The 12063-nt window shown below is 40.4% G+C and overlaps 1 protein-coding gene across 1 annotated transcript in view; it reads right to left on the bottom strand.

Moving 5' to 3' along the window:
- LOC139471416 (anoctamin-7-like) overlaps positions 1-12063 on the bottom strand; it is a 144908-nt gene that overhangs the window by 77136 nt on the left and 55709 nt on the right. The window contains exon 2 of the mRNA XM_071253781.1: positions 7460-7583. Coding sequence (XP_071109882.1) covers positions 7460-7567 — 108 coding nt within the window. The 5' untranslated portion in view covers positions 7568-7583. The remainder of the gene's footprint in view (positions 1-7459; positions 7584-12063) is intronic.

Here is a 12063-nt window from a genome sequence, read left to right as displayed (position 1 = left end):
TGCAATAATGCCCACGTGTCAAATACCTCCCTCGCTCCTCCTGACTTTGGTTTCTATACAGATTGTTTCATGTCTGTAAACTCGGTTTGATAACGTTGTTCAAACTGGCAGTAATTGGCTGGCCTCTCTCATGAGCGACAGGTTTCTAATTCCGACAGGACATCTACTGGACGCAGTCTAGACATCCGCCGGACACTGGCAAATCAAGGAGAGCCTTCATTATCAAATCCTAGCAGCGTACAACTTCCTTGTAAACTAGGGCCAATGTCTGCAATAAATCACAGAATGTCCCCCCGGCTGGGATTTCAGTCAAATTATTCTGTTGACGACGGAATACGTTCCAGGGTCATGTGACCATTTCAAGTCCAACTGTTCCTCTTCCTGCCATGATACTGTAATCTTGATATTAACGCGAGCATGAATTAAATGCGAAAAATGTGAGTGGTCTTGGCTCGCATTATTAAACATCGCATTTATTTCAACAATCAGACATTTTGGATAGCAGAAATACCAACTTAGACATACACTGAAAACAAGCAACTATGTATTCCAGATCACTGTTTATTGAGCAGCGCTTGTTACAAGTATATAAACAATGTCATTCAAACACTAATTACATCCTGTGAATTGTCACTGTTGGGGTCAAGACAAGCGTTCTACTCAATCATGTCATCACTGATCACACCTGCAAGTCCAGACAGACGACACCCAACACGGTGTCTTTGCTCTTAGCGACTGCATCAAAGGCCGACACAAGCCAGCGCGCGCGTATTGTTTTAGCGGAAGTACTCTACTCAGCGCTAAAAAGCGATGCTATTTGGTGTGTGATTGGATTAATGTAAGGTTGGATTAAGGTGAGGTTTCTCCTGTAAACCTGACAGAGGACATTTTGTTTAGATATAAATCCACTGATGCTTGAGAGGAGGGGGTGTCGCATTGATATTGACTCGCATTTTTGGCTAGGGGCCAGCGGTCGCATTCTTTTACAGATGCATTAATTTCACGATTTACAGTACTTGAGTCATGATGCGATATATACTACTCAAAACAAGTTAAAGAACACCCACCATTGAAAGGCTGTGTGTTGCAATACCCACCAACCAAGACAGATTTACTGTAGTCTTAAGGATAATGTGGGTGTTCTTTAACTTCTTTTGAATAGTTTATATTGCGATACTTAATTTACCCCAATTTGGGGTTAAAGGGGGAATTGGGTTAGCGTTTGCATCACAAGCTATTATAATACCAAAACTGCAATCTTATCCAGCACCTTTAAGATAGGTAAATGACACTCTTTGGACACTGATTGGATTAATGTAAGGTTGGATTAAGGTGAGGATTCTCCTGTAAACCTGACAGAGGACATTTTGTTTAGATATAAATCCACTGATGCTTGAGAGGGGGGGTGTCGCATTCATAATGTGTCGCATTTTTGGCTAGGGTCCAGCGGTCACATTCTTTCGGAGACGCATTAATTTCACGTTTTACAGTATCTGTGAGACTGAGACCCTGTCCTTGTGGCATTAGGGTGATGATTAACTATCAGCTTTATTAGCAGGCAAACAAAGCTGGTTTAGGGTCATGGGATCCTTGATGTTTGCTCATGTAATATTGTATTGCTCCTTCTGAATCTAGGTAGTAGTATTGAGCTGGTGAGATGGGTCCTGGTCATAATGTTTGAAGATAGGTCCCCAGCAACCTATGCTGATCATAAGAGGTGACTCAATGGATCAAGTCTGGTCGTATGAGGTGACTCAATGGATCTAGGCTGGTCGTAAGAGGTGACTAAATGGATCTAGGCTGGTCGTAAGAGGTGACAAAATGGATCTTGTCATCAGGTTCAGTAACTCTGTTCATAGATTGTCATTTTACCCTGGAGGGCATGGGTGGCCCAGTCGTCTCACAATCCACTGTGCAGAGTTGCATCCTTTGGGCACGCTAGACACCTATGATTGTGGGTTCGCCCCGATTATGTTTCTAGGTTTGTCAGCACCATACCCGTGCTCGTGGGTTTCACCAAAGTGGTCAACGTCAGTGACCTGCATCTCTTCAGGCTTTTTACCAACATTAAGCTCATTACATTGATGTAACTGGAATACTGTTCAAAGCAGCGTTAAACATAAAACAAAAACAATGTAGATTTCTGGCTTAATTTAACATACAGATGAAACAACCTTACATGTACACCATGTCTCACATTCAACAGAAGTTATTGGGCAAGCTCCTCACAGCGATAGTCCATTCGCGGAGCTCTCTATACTATCGCTGCCACCAGTCAAAACTCCCCACTGTGAGGTGGCCCCAACCATGCTTGGAGTTGAACTCACAACCGAATGACCTTTATGTTTACAAACTGTCATGACGCCGAATACACTTACCGCTGATAAATTACTTTCTTTGTTTGTCAATTTGAATTTCTATTTCATTAAAACTATCATCTTTAATTGATATAGTAAGAATGTAAGGGAGAAGTTGGTTGATTTTCCGTAAATTCATCTGGAAAACATGGTCAGTCGTAAACCTTTTCAAAATGAAATATGATGGCATTCCCAAAGACATAAACAAAAGTATAAACGTTACTACATTTGGGGTTAGAGGGCAAAATTCAAGATTCTTGTAATGGCCGCGCCCACACTGGGGGCAGCGATGTTACCGAGAGTGCAACGAAGGTGTCATGCGCTGGGAAGGAGCTTGGGTATTGGGGAGGTAAGGGAGGTAACTCTCAACACTGTCTGCTAGTAATTCCAGTGCTTGTTCTGAATGAAGGTACCAAATCTCTTTCCAAAGAAGGTTTATTTTGGATCGCAATAGACATCTTTCCCCATCTTTATCTGCATTGATATCATCAATAGTGCAACATGGCATCACTTGCATAAAATGACAGCATAACCATTCCAGTTCATGAAGACCATTCCAGTTCGTGAAGACCATTCCAGTTCGTGAAGACAATTCCAGTTCGTGAAGACCATTCAGGTTTGTATAGACAATTCCAGTTTATGTCATTTTCAGTCTATGGAGACCATTTTAGTTTACGAAGACCATTCCACAGTTTCCAGTTAAGGCATTCTTCCAGTTTATGAAGACCAAACCAGTTTATGAAGACAAAACCAGTTTATGAAGACAAAACCAGTTTATGAAGACCAAACCAGTTTAAGGAGACCAAACCAGTTTATGAAGACCAAACCAGTTTATGAAGAACAAACCAGTTTAAGGAAACCAAACCAGTTTATGAAGACCAAACCAGTTTATGAAGACCAAACCAGTTAATGAAGACCAATCCAGTTTACAAAGACCAATCCAATTTATTACTGCATGCTGTGACAACATTCTGCAGCTTATGTACCCATGGTAGTTAGGTGGCTTCATCACCAGGCTAGAGCCACTAAACCACTTGTGTGCCATCATTAGCAAATAATCAATAACACATGTCAGGTTCATGCTAGTCTTTCCTGACAAAGCAGCAGCATACGGCCTGTTATTTCTAAACCCATCAGTCCAAAATGCATAAGTAGAAAAACATCCCAATGGATTGTCCCTCATAATATGACTGAATATTAGCACTCCACTGAAACGAAAATTAATTCGATTTCGGAGAGTTCATAGTCATGCGGACAAACATGGGTCAGTGATGGAAACAAAGGATGAAGGACAAGTCGTCCTCTTGAGAACCCTATTGTTAAAAGTCCCTAGATTCAATACTGTACTGGCTAACCGCAATGACCACCTTCCTCTACTGACCCGTGAAGATCCGGACAAGAATAGGTCTTCGGCAACCCATGCTTGTCGTAAAAGACGACTATGTTTGCCGCAAAAGGCGACTAACTGGATCGGGTGGTCAAGCTTGTTGACTTGGTTTGATGCATGTCATGGATTGTGAGGACCAATGCTCATGATGTTAATCACTGGACTATCTGGTCCAGACCTGATTATTTTACAGACCGCCGTCTTATAGTTGGAATATTGCTGAGTGCGGCTTTAACAACAAAGCAACCAACCTAGTTCATACGTTATTCTCTCAATAATACCTTGTATATAACTTGGCTATCTCTGGGTTAAGCATGTCTAACTGTCATCATTAATTACTGAGCTGACTGACTGACAATGACATCGGATCACGTTGGCACAATGAAGCATGAATATTTGAAAGGTGTATGGTGTTATTTCATCATAGAAGAGAAACGAGGCAACACACGGTAATATGCCATTCAATCAACAAATCTTTTTACCACGAGTTCCCTTTGGAAACTGGTTCCAGAGACCATAGAACACTTATTGTCTGATTGTACTTCTGCTGTAAATGTTTGGAAAGATATGAAGAAATGGGGTACACTGCAGTAGTTGGGTCCCCAAATCAGAATGTTTTTACATTTTTACGGAAGTTGTCGAATGAGACATGTTCCATGTTTGTGCACTTCGTTATTTACGGTTGAAGTGAGAGGATTTCTAGGCCACCATATTTTCTACCCTACCGAATGCTGTCGAAAGTTTAAAGTCAAAAACGGGGGGTAAAATTGTAAAGGAAAAGGCAGCGGTTTCCTGCCAGTGGTTTCCTGCCTGAGGGGACCCAAATACTGCAGTTGACCCAAGAAATGGCCGGGGAAAATAACTGAAGGAATAATTGAATTTACTAGTGAAAATATTTTATTTGGATTTAAGGGAAAAAACAATTATGCCCTAAATGCAGTATGTTTGGTCGTAAAAGACACAATTCATAAAATGAGCAGGAAGGAAAACAGACCTTTTTTCAAACGAATTCAAAGAGAAATATTAAAGTACTGCCAAATATCTATATATTGAAATTTCAAAATGTAATCAGACAAAATTTTATGCCTTTTGGTCATCTTTTCATTCTCTATTTTCAGGTACTGATATTGAGATTTTAGGATTACCGTATTCGACGTAATAAGCGCCCCGCTCTAATAAGCGCCCATGGCGATATTTGTTAATATATTGGCTAGTGAACAATCCCAATTAGCACCCCTTCCGATTGATCAATGTACACAAGACTTACTTATTTATTCGTGTATAATACGCACTCGTGTGTTATATGCACCCTTAATTATGGGCAATTAATTTCTGGAAAAATATATCTGTCGTATATAAACATTTCAGGCTGTCAGCATAACACCCTCAGTGCAAACCGAAATACTTCTGTAAGGATGAACTGAATGTTTTTAACTGACACCCTTCTTTTTTGAGCATCATATTATTATTATATTAAACATTTATATACAACAGGTGTCCAAGCGTCCAGGTACTAGTATCTGCTCAAATTCAGTTTAATTTGTTCCCCGTCCAGTGGATCTGTTTGTATTTCAGTTATCATTCTCAACGCCCTGGGGAGTATACAACCCCAGCTGCCATGGAACTCTAGCAGGTTTTAACATCCACCTCACAATATAAGTCGATGTGTACCTAGACATTTGACTGCTTCTCCACCAAGTCTGCACCTGTTTTGAAAAGTGAAGATTGTCCAGTAAACTCATGTCTTTTGAGTTATCTCCCCTGATCATTTACACCAGTCCTTGACATAGGACAAATACCATAAAAACATAAGATTTGTGAGTTTAGTATTTTTAAAGCCGCACTTAGCATTATTCCAGCACTATGAGGAAGCCTCTAAAAAACCAAACACTGGACCAGACAATCAAGCAAATAATACTGTGAGAAATGATCCACACAATCAGGGTACAATGACACGCAATCTACCAAGTCACCGAACCTGACCTCCCACCCATTAAGTCGCCTCTCAAGTTGGATAGTATACTCACCAAACAGAGCTCCAGATAAGCATTTGGTGTTGTGGGTATTTTACCCATGCATGTTAAAATCATTGGGTATCAGTTATTCTATTTGGGTATTCAAATTTCTGTTACCCACTAGTTTTTACACATGTGGGTATTTAAGTTAAATATTTAAAATCACTATTCATCTAGTCTCTGCAAACTGGTGTCGTGTGAGTTCGAGAGCTTTATAGGACTAAAAAAAACCACGATACTTTCACAAGAAGGTGTGATGGCAAATGATCATGATGTTACTGTCATCGTGGAGTTTGGCAAGGTTGACGGAATGTCCGTTTATAATTTCAAAATAAGTTGCTGATTTGCTAATCGAATACACAGGGTTACTTCACAATATTTTGTTTATACGCACAAGATTTATTTTTGTAGCGTATCTGTGATGTTTGTTGCGTATTTGATACACTTGGATTTTATTTTACTGTGTATTCCTGCATTTCTGATGCGTATTTTACGCAGATACGCAGCTTATCTGGAGTTCGGCACTAAAGCCTATGTTATAAAGATGTGGCCATGTGTCATGAGATTCTGTGAGGATCGTCCCAGAATTTCATAACGACAGCCAGCCAGAATATTGCCAAAATCGTCCCAAAAAATATTTATTCTCTCTCTTCCCTAAAAAAAACAGGTCATCTTTGGCACTTTATCTGCATAATTTGTTCACTTCAGCAATTCCTTATTATAATCACTGAGGGGGTGGTCGGGTAGCCTAGTGGTTAAAGTGTACGCTCGTCACACCGAAGACCCAGGTTCGATTCCCGACATGGGGGACAATGTGTGACAGGGACAGGTAACCTGGGTACCCAGGTCGGGTAGGGTTGGGTATTAGGGGGCTGGGTACCCAGGTTGTAAATTTGGACTCGTCCCAGCCCTAACTGAGGCATATTTCTCAGCTGTCGCATGTGGCCAGCTTGGCTAAGTAGATACAGTCATGCACTGCCCACACCCATCGCACAGTAATGAGCATATAGGGACATAAACTCATTGAGGCTGGCAACACATTTTAATTTTAAGTGGTAGTAATTTGAAACCAATGTAAACATACATGACCCACAAGAAATTAATTATGCTTCAGACTGTTGAAAAAACAAGAAATTGTCCGCCACAAAATATACATTGTTGCATGATGTTTTTTTCCAAAAATATTTAGGCTCATAGTTCTTATTAAAAACAAATATAGTTTTGCAGCTGAAGGTGAAAAAAGTATCCAGTTTCTATACAACCACACTCAGCAATATTCCAGCTATATGACGACAGTCTGTAAATAAACGAGTCTGAACTGACAATCCAGTAATTGACATCATGAGCATTGACCCACACAACTGGCATACAATGACATGCATCAACCAAGTCAGCAAGCCTGACCACCCGATACTGTTTGTCGCCTCTTACGACAAGCATAGTCACCTCTTATGGCAGACATACCACCATCATAAACTAGCCTTGCTACTATAATGTAAATAGGAATCGGGTTGAGAACATTATACATGGGATGGGGGCAGGGGGGGAGGAAGTCTGGACCCCCTGCCCCCAGCTGAATCTGCCTATGAGGGTAAAGGGGTCCTTGTTTTACAGGGCTCCTAGATTGACTTCAACAAAAAACTCAAGGGCCCAGAACCCTGCTATTTCTCGGAATGTAACCATGGTAACTGTAAACTCACCAGCACGTCTTCATCCACGATCTTCACCTTGTCCTCCGACTGGCGTTTGGACGTGGCGCCGTAGTCTTCCAGCTGCAGAGAGGCGCCGTTGATCTTGTTCTTTTCCATGGCTCACACATGTATCCTGTAGAACAGACGCCTTCAGTCACAATTTGGTTGGTTGTCGTTTAAGGACGTAATGAAACAAAATTATCTACCTTACCTAAAATTATCAACAAAGACTAACATGACTGTTCATTCATTCGTCAAAAGCTATCAGTTAAAACAGCAAATTTCAAACTCCCAACACTGCATGTGATCTTTGACTATGCATAACCAATTCCTATAATCACTGCACGGATCTTTGTATCAGCTGACAATGGCGGAGTGCTCAACATTGTTGACACCGGATTGGCAAAACAACATAAAACTTTGGTAGCTCATGAAATTTGAATTCCATTTTGAACATTAATCAACAACACTGAAGTCACTAACATCAACATATTATTTTGTCACTTAAATCCTACAAGAAATCAAGAAAAAAAACATCCACGGGTAAAGTTTCAAAAAGCAGTCAAATTTCAATTGTGGAATGACAACAAATCAGAAACTAAATGGATATACCTATAACCATGATAACTCTTTCTCCATATTAATATACAAATTTCAGCTCACAAATAATTTTATTATAGATGATATTCGCCGAACCTTTAGATAAGACTGGTGGAAGAGTTTTCACGAATGAACCCTCCGCAAGAATGGCCCATGTGCTAGAATTGCGAATTTTGAACAATTTCTAGTGGGCAAACAGCAAGTTGAACTTAGAGTGAGTGTGTATGGTTTTACGCCGCTTTAAGCAATATTCCAGCAATATCACGGCAGGGGACACCGGAAATGGGCTTCACACATTGTACCCATGTCGGGAATGGAACCCAGGTCTTTGGCGTGACGAGCGAACGCTTTAACCACTGGGCTACCCGACCGCCCCTTGAACTTAGAGGTTAGCAGATGCTACGGTTTGCTTGCTTCCAGATTTGTCTATAAAAATTGAAAACGGCAACTTAATTATTGAAATGTAACTCATAAACATCATGACTGTCAACCGTCTTTTCAACTCCCGGTTCCTCATCAACATTTGACTGCTGAACGTGGCAAACTCGCCACCTTCTGGGGAAACAAACAACTTCATTGTTGCTAATAAAACAAAAGAGTAAACCTGGAGTAATATACATTTTTTATTGAACACGGGAGAAACTGTTGAAACTAATTAATTGAAAATTTAACAATATTTCCTTTGGTAAGGTATACGAGACTGACTGAAATAGACAGTGAAAACGAGGAAAGGACTGTGTTTCATAAAATATTATTCTCAAATGTAAATAAGATATTTTTATTTGAGCAAACTGTTACACCATTAACAACAGTCGCTATTTCACTTCACTTTGAATTCATTCAATTACAAACTAAACACACATGGTCAAAGACCTAGAAAACTGTTAACGGTAGATTATTGTCTCCCGCATGCCACCAATGAACAGCTGATCGTGTTAAACAATGAACAAAAAATTACATAAATACTAATGAAAATAGTACTTTATTTCACTTTACAATGCTCATTATCCAATAACATACACATATTTTTTTAATATTTGTATCAGAATAATATGGTGTATATGGTAACAGGATACACAAGGACATATTTACATAATCTCGTAACATTAATTGCATCTTATTTCGAGACACAAATAACAAACATCAAATACAGTTTCAACTGTTTGAAGATGAAATATCTCAAGAGTCCAAAATCCAAAAAATCTCACAGCTTTTGAACCAGGGTAGATGTTTCTCTCACACAAAAAAACAATCCAAGATAATCCCTGAAAAATGGATTTGTCGAACCCTAGTTTAATACTGCTTCAGAAGTTCAGATGAGTGAGTGAGTGAGTGAGTGAGTGAGTGAGTGAGTGAGTGAGTGCCTATTAAATAAGTCTTGTGTACATTGATCAATCGGAAGCAAATTAGCAAATATCGCCATTGGCGCTTATTAGAGCAGGGCGCATATTACGTTGAATGCGGTACCTCTTTTTCTACACCCCTACCACTGGTGAGTGAGTGAGTGAGTGAGTGATTTTGTGTGAGTGAGTGAGTTGGGTTTAATGCCCGAAGTGATGCAGGCCTGAGACATTTGGTGAAACCCACAAGCACGGGTATGGTGCTGATAAACCTAGAAACATAATCGGGGTGAACCAGGATTCGAACCTACAATCATAGGTTTCTGGCGTGCCCAAGGGACGCAACTCTGTCCAGCGAATTGCAGCACCAAAGACGACTGAGCCGTCCGTGCCCCCCTAGTTCACTTCAGTGTGGGTCAGCTTATATTTACTGTGCCATGAAAGGCCAAGGAGAACATTGTTGCAGCTATTACTGTTTGGGAAAGTCCCCCGGTTCGATCCCCGGCCGCTTCAAACAAAAAGACATAAAAAAATGGTACTTGTAATTACCCAGTCGGGCGCTCAGCTTTAAGGGACCAAAACAAGGAGTGGTTGGTTTGGAGTCAGTATACTGTGTCTGAGCATGCTGAGTAGGGTATTCATTTTAAACTGTGGCATGGTATCTCAGTGGGTTAGCACTAGTCTGGACTAGTACAAGCCGCCACACACACACGTGCAAGCATGTTACTATTTAAGTGCAATAATCTTGGACGCAATTTCACCTCACCTAAATTCACCTCACCTCCACAATCATTGTACAATGTCTGTTTCATAAAGTGATCCAATTTCTTAACTTTTGGCCCCGCTCAGCTGACATCACGTATCTACATATATCAACTTCAAAGATTCCCCCGAAGCAAACAATAAGGCACCATTTTGAAACTGTTGCTAATCTGTGTAATGTTATCTTCATACAGCAGCCTGTCTGGCTTGTTAGAAGTTCTGAGCCAGAGGTCAGACTGCTGATAACTAATGTCCGCATCACATAGACTAAATGAACTTCTTCATCCTGGGAGAGCCTAGCCACAAACAGGCTTATGGTAGTTAGGGACAATTTAGTGATAGGACCTGCGGTTAAGGTATATTTGCATATATACTTATGTGCATGACAAATTGCTTTCCATAATAAACATGACGGGTTGATATTGGACTGTATAGACTGCTATACACTGCAGAAAAAGAAATATTGCGGCTTTCTCTTGAAGACAATATAAAGAGGCCAAACATAACAGTTCCTTGTTTTAATTTATTTTTTTTAAATTAACTGAGCTCCTAGTTGTGTAATAATTGAGCTCCTTAACAAGCTAAACATTAAACCAAAAATGGTGACCTCAAAATCGTCCCCACATGGAAATAAAATAACCAGCCAGAGTTTGATTGCATCTGGGTACAACATTTGTTTGTTTGTTGTTTAACACCGCACTCAGAAATATTCCAGCTATATGATGGCGGTCTGTAAATAATCCAGTCTGGACCAGACAATCCAGTAATTGACATCATGAGCATCGATCCATGCAACTGGGATGTGATGACATGGATCAACCAAGTGGCCACTTATGACAAGCATAGTGGCCTTTTTATGGCAAGCATAGGTTGCTGAAGATCTGTTCTGCCCCGGGTCTTCCAAGATTCAGGGTACAGAAAAACAACAGGATAACAAAGCCTGACCCCCTTATCCCCCTTAACACACACAGAGGTATGTCAGTCCTCACAAAGACCTTTTGATTCTACTAGTCAGCTTATATACAGTAGATTTCACTCCTTTCAAAGCGAGTGAGTGAGTGAGTGAGTGAGTGAGTGAGTGAGTGAGTGACGGAGTAAAACCTTTAGGACGGTTAGTTCACTGACATAAACCTAAGTTTTCAAGTCTATAGCATGTTATCTGTCAATTTGATAGCACCAAACATATCTGAAACCAAACTCGTAAAATGTAAAAATCATTGCTCGTGGTGTACTTATGGTCCAGAGTATTTACAGGCTAGTGTCATAAAGATGCATTAGGTGTGGTGAGTTGGGTTTAACACTGCTTTTAACAATAATTCATATCGCGGCATGTCAGCTTAATGTGGGAGGAAAGCCCAAAGTGATGCAGGTCTCGGACGATTACAACTTCGGTGAAACCCACGAGCACGGGTATGGTGCTGACAAACCTAGAAACATAATCGGGGCGAACTGGGATTCGAACCCACAATCATAGGTTTCTGGCGTGCCCAAGGGACGCATCTCTGCACAGCGAATTGTGGCGCCTTAGACGACTGGGCCACCCATGCCCCCAGCTGCAATAGAGATCTCATTGACTTTTAAAACTCACGCACGTTTATATTTGATCACATGCAAAATGCTTAAACTTCCAAATAGTCTTATGTGTAAATATTTATACAAATTAATGTTCCCATTGATATGTATTAAGAAACTGATGTTTTTCTGTGTCCCAATGACATAAACACAAGGCTTTTAAGGTTAACACAATTATATGGTGTCAAAATAATGTTTACTTTCATAAGGAATCACTTTATAAATACAACATACATCATCAAGCTTTGTTCACTGTAGCAACCAGCAATATTAGTCTGATCAGCCTAAGCCTGGTAAAGACACCCTCATTGTGAAAGCTATTATACGTGTACAGTGGGA

Source organism: Haliotis cracherodii, unplaced genomic scaffold (genome assembly GCF_022045235.1).
Source record: "Haliotis cracherodii isolate W230 unplaced genomic scaffold, xgHalCrac1.p SCAF_22, whole genome shotgun sequence".
Lineage (NCBI taxonomy): Eukaryota > Metazoa > Mollusca > Gastropoda > Lepetellida > Haliotidae > Haliotis > Haliotis cracherodii.
The sequence above is the reverse complement of the archived record's forward strand: the minus strand, read 5'-3'. Positions and strand labels throughout refer to the sequence as shown.